General features: G+C 43.8%; 1 protein-coding gene across 3 annotated transcripts in view; it reads left to right on the top strand.

Annotated features, from left to right (window-relative positions):
- Positions 1-3,648, top strand: part of tpcn3 (two pore segment channel 3) — a 40,863-nt gene that overhangs the window by 28,581 nt on the left and 8,634 nt on the right. For 2 of the 3 annotated variants that reach the window (XM_017434997.3, XM_017434998.3), the window contains exons 10-11: positions 2,208-2,352; positions 2,461-2,646. In XM_017434997.3, the coding sequence (XP_017290486.1) occupies positions 2,208-2,352; positions 2,461-2,646 (331 nt within the window). The remainder of the gene's footprint in view (positions 1-2,207; positions 2,353-2,460; positions 2,647-3,648) is intronic. The other variant, XM_017434999.3, reaches the window with a different exon arrangement.

Here is a 3,648-nt window from a genome sequence, read left to right as displayed (position 1 = left end):
CCGCGTGGGGCATGACTGCACAATTCGGGCAAGCCTTGTCCGACAGCGCTTCCCTGAGGTGTTCCGCTCCAAGACAGGAGGGACACAAATCATGCCCGTCGTCTGGCTGGAGTGGAGCCATACAAGACGAGCAACATAAATTACCCAGCATCATACTGCTGATCACAGCCAAAAGGGATGGGCAAAGATGAACTCAGCGCGAGCAGAAACGCTACCGGTGAGTCAGGTATTCACGTCAACAAACCAAAATGAACTCCACGTGGGCAGAAAACGCTACCGGTGAGTCAGGTATTTACTTTAACAACAAAAGATGAACTCCATGTGGGCAGAAAACGCTACCGGTGAGTCAGGTATTTACTAAATAAACCAAAATGAACTCAGCACGAGCAGAAACGCTACCGGTGAGTTCTAACTTAAAGCGAACAGTAAACTACTGTCGTAGGAGAGAAAACACAAAACTTACCAGTCGTCGCAGCAACAGCCACTGATTCGGTAAGCAGAACTCGCTCGTGCAGCCCCTGGAGGGCGAGACTCACCCGCAGCTCCGACCACGTATGGTCACGAGGCTACTAGCGCCGAACGAGACATATTGGAAAATACGGAGGTACAATCACACCTGCGTTCGAGAAGACTAAAGGGATTGAGTGCCAGTCATCACGTGACTATATAGAGTCACGTGGGTCACCGGCAGGTCACAGGTGACTTTGTTGTGATTAGTACTCGACCTGCGCATGCGCAAGAATGATCATTCAGTGCTTGAAGCACCGCCTCTGGCGGTCAGTAGGAATGAAATAGAACCATTTCTGCAGCACTCTACCATACAGGCCTGATTGGTGCAGTGCTCCTGAAATGTTTGTCCTCCTGGAACGTTCTTCTCTCGCCACAGACCAATGCTGTAGTTCTGTCAGCATGACCGTCAGGTCTTAGTCACCTCCCTGATTCAGGCCCTTCCGCCCTGATGGACAGGTGGCCAGCTCTAGGAAGAGTCCTCGTGGTTCCAGACTTCCTTTGTTTACAGATGATGTAGGTCCTTGTGCTCACTGACTTCTTCAATGCTGCAGATGGGTTTTTTTTTTCTGTGCCTCAATACAATCCTGTCTCAGAGGTGTCCATACAAGTCCTTGAACTTTATGGCTTGATTTGTGCTCTGACATGCCCTGTCAGCTATTGGACTTTATACAGAAAGGTCTGCATCTTTCCAAATCATGTCCAATCAACTGAATTTGCCACATGTGAACTCCAATCAAGTTGAAGGATGATCAGTGGAAACAGGATGCACCTTGGTTCAATTTTGAATGTCATGGCAAAGACTGCGAATACTTATTTACATGTTACATCTTTGTTTTTTTTTTTTTTTTTTTTTTTTTTTTTGTTTGTTTTTAATAAATTCACAATTGTCATTATGGGGTATTGTGTGTAGAAATTTGAGAGAAAACTGAATTTAATCCAGCTTGGAATAAGACTGTAACATAAAATGTAGAAAAAGGTAAAGCGCTTTTAATACTTTTGAAATACAGTATATCTACTACACATATTTACACTATATTAAGTACTTTGGGAGCAAGGAGTCTTCGGGCAGCAAACAGGAAGAATGAATTACAGAAAATTTACTCTTTTATTCTTTTAGAATTACACTCTCTGTCTGTCATTGAACATGTTGGATTAGACACTGTTGGCAGCCTGTCGGAAAACTAAAAACAAAGGAAGTATTTATTTATTGACACAGGCTGCTGTTAAGGTTAGTGATCCTAACCACGCTAATAAAAGATGTTAAATATAGCTAAAATAAGAAACTAATTTTTACCTTAGAGCTGCTCTGAGGCTTCTCTTTCTCACACAGGGCGCGTTGTCTGCTCTTGATGTTTAATGACTCGTTCACAGCACGACAGTCAACAGTGTCACTGCTGTGAAATATACGAATGACTTTAACGATCGAACCAATTTTTGTTTCTTTTCTCAAATGTTAATTTGGACACCGCTGCAATATATTTTAAATCAAGATCTTGCAGGGGAACAAAAACTTCTTGTAAAGTGGTGCAATGAGATGGAATATGGATGGATGATCCTGCCTCCTAGTGGTAGTACAAGTAAAAAAAAACTTTGTTTCTGCTCAACCCCAAATTGTCAAATTTCCCTTCAGCAAAATGAATAAAAGATTTCTAACTAAAGGATTTTTATTTTTTTCATTTATACAATTTGCTCTTTAGGCAAGGGCGCGTTCGTCCAGCTGGCCGACCTCCTGAACATCGAGGTGATCACGCTCAAGTCGAGACCTCACCCACTCCAAAGTTTGTTTCCCAAGATCTACCAGTCGGCCCCCAGCCGCCTCCTCTGCAGAATGGTCCAACACCGGTGAGCTGCACACTCTGGTCTCAGTCGGTACTTATTGTGCAGCAATGTGATTGGTGTGAGGGGAAAAAAAAAAGAAATTCCTTTCCATTTCCCCCCCCCCTTATGTAGAGCTTTTGTGATTGCTTTTGACCTGATCATCCTGGTGAATGCTGTATTCATCGGTCTGGATGAGGAGAATCCCCTGATTTCTAACTCGGAATGGGTTTTCCTGACTCTCTATGTCCTGGAGATCCTGTTGAAGCTCTACGTGTTTGAGCCTAAGGCTTTTTTCTCCAGATATAGCTTCTGGAACTGGTAAGAACGTACACTGTATACATGTAATAACACGCACTTTGTTCACTTTCCCTGTTTTTCTCCCTGAAGAAAACCATGATTCTGGTTGCCCACGGATTTATTGCAGGCAGCTTTTAGCTGATACTCAGCTGGTGAAATTAAGAACCAGAGATCCAGGATTTGAACAAGTAAAATCCAACTAAAAGGAATTTCAGTATATCTACTTTCTAAGTCAGATTTTAGATCCGTAACGTTTTCCTTTTTCTGCGCGCACCTCAAAACATGTCTCCAGACACCATTCTCGCCCTGCCTGTGCCTTGAGATCCTGTTCATGAACGCCACAAACGGGATCGGAAACAAGGGACGGCCCTGGTCATCATCATCATCATTCCCCCCACAGAATGCCTCCAGGACCACAATCACAAGCCTTCTCCAGATCCACAAAACATGTAGACCGGAGAGTTAAACTCCTGTGACCCTCTTAGCAACTCAGCAAGGGTAAAGACCTGGTTCACTGTTCCACGACCGGGACGTGAGCTACGCTGCTCCTCCTGAATCAGGGCTTCGACAGTAGGTCCCTATCAACACCCTGGAGTAAACTTCCCCAGGAGGCTGAGAAGTGTGATATACATTCCTGATCAAAATCTTAAGACCAGTCAAAAAATGGCAAGAATTTGCATTTTGCACTATTGGATCTTAAGAAGGTTCTAAGTAGAGCTTCGCAATGTTAAAAGAAGAAATCAGCGTAAGACACAAGAACTTTTGAGCGGGGAATTTTCTGCAAACTGCATTTACACTCAAACATGATTTTTTCAGCTGATCAAAAGTTTAAGACCATAGTCTTTAAAAGCCAAAAGCTGTGCAAAAATCTGGACTCCGTGTCATTTTCTGTCAAGTCTTTACACTGTCAAGACCTCCTGATGGCAAAAGCAAAAAAGCTCACTGACTTTGAACGTGGTAGGATTGTTGAGCTGCATAAGCAGGGCCTCTCACAACGTGCCATCGCTGCTGAGGTTGGACGCA

The sequence above is a fragment of the Kryptolebias marmoratus genome, linkage group LG3, assembly GCF_001649575.2.
Source record: "Kryptolebias marmoratus isolate JLee-2015 linkage group LG3, ASM164957v2, whole genome shotgun sequence".
Lineage (NCBI taxonomy): Eukaryota > Metazoa > Chordata > Actinopteri > Cyprinodontiformes > Rivulidae > Kryptolebias > Kryptolebias marmoratus.
This window is presented reverse-complemented; position numbering and strand designations above follow the sequence as displayed.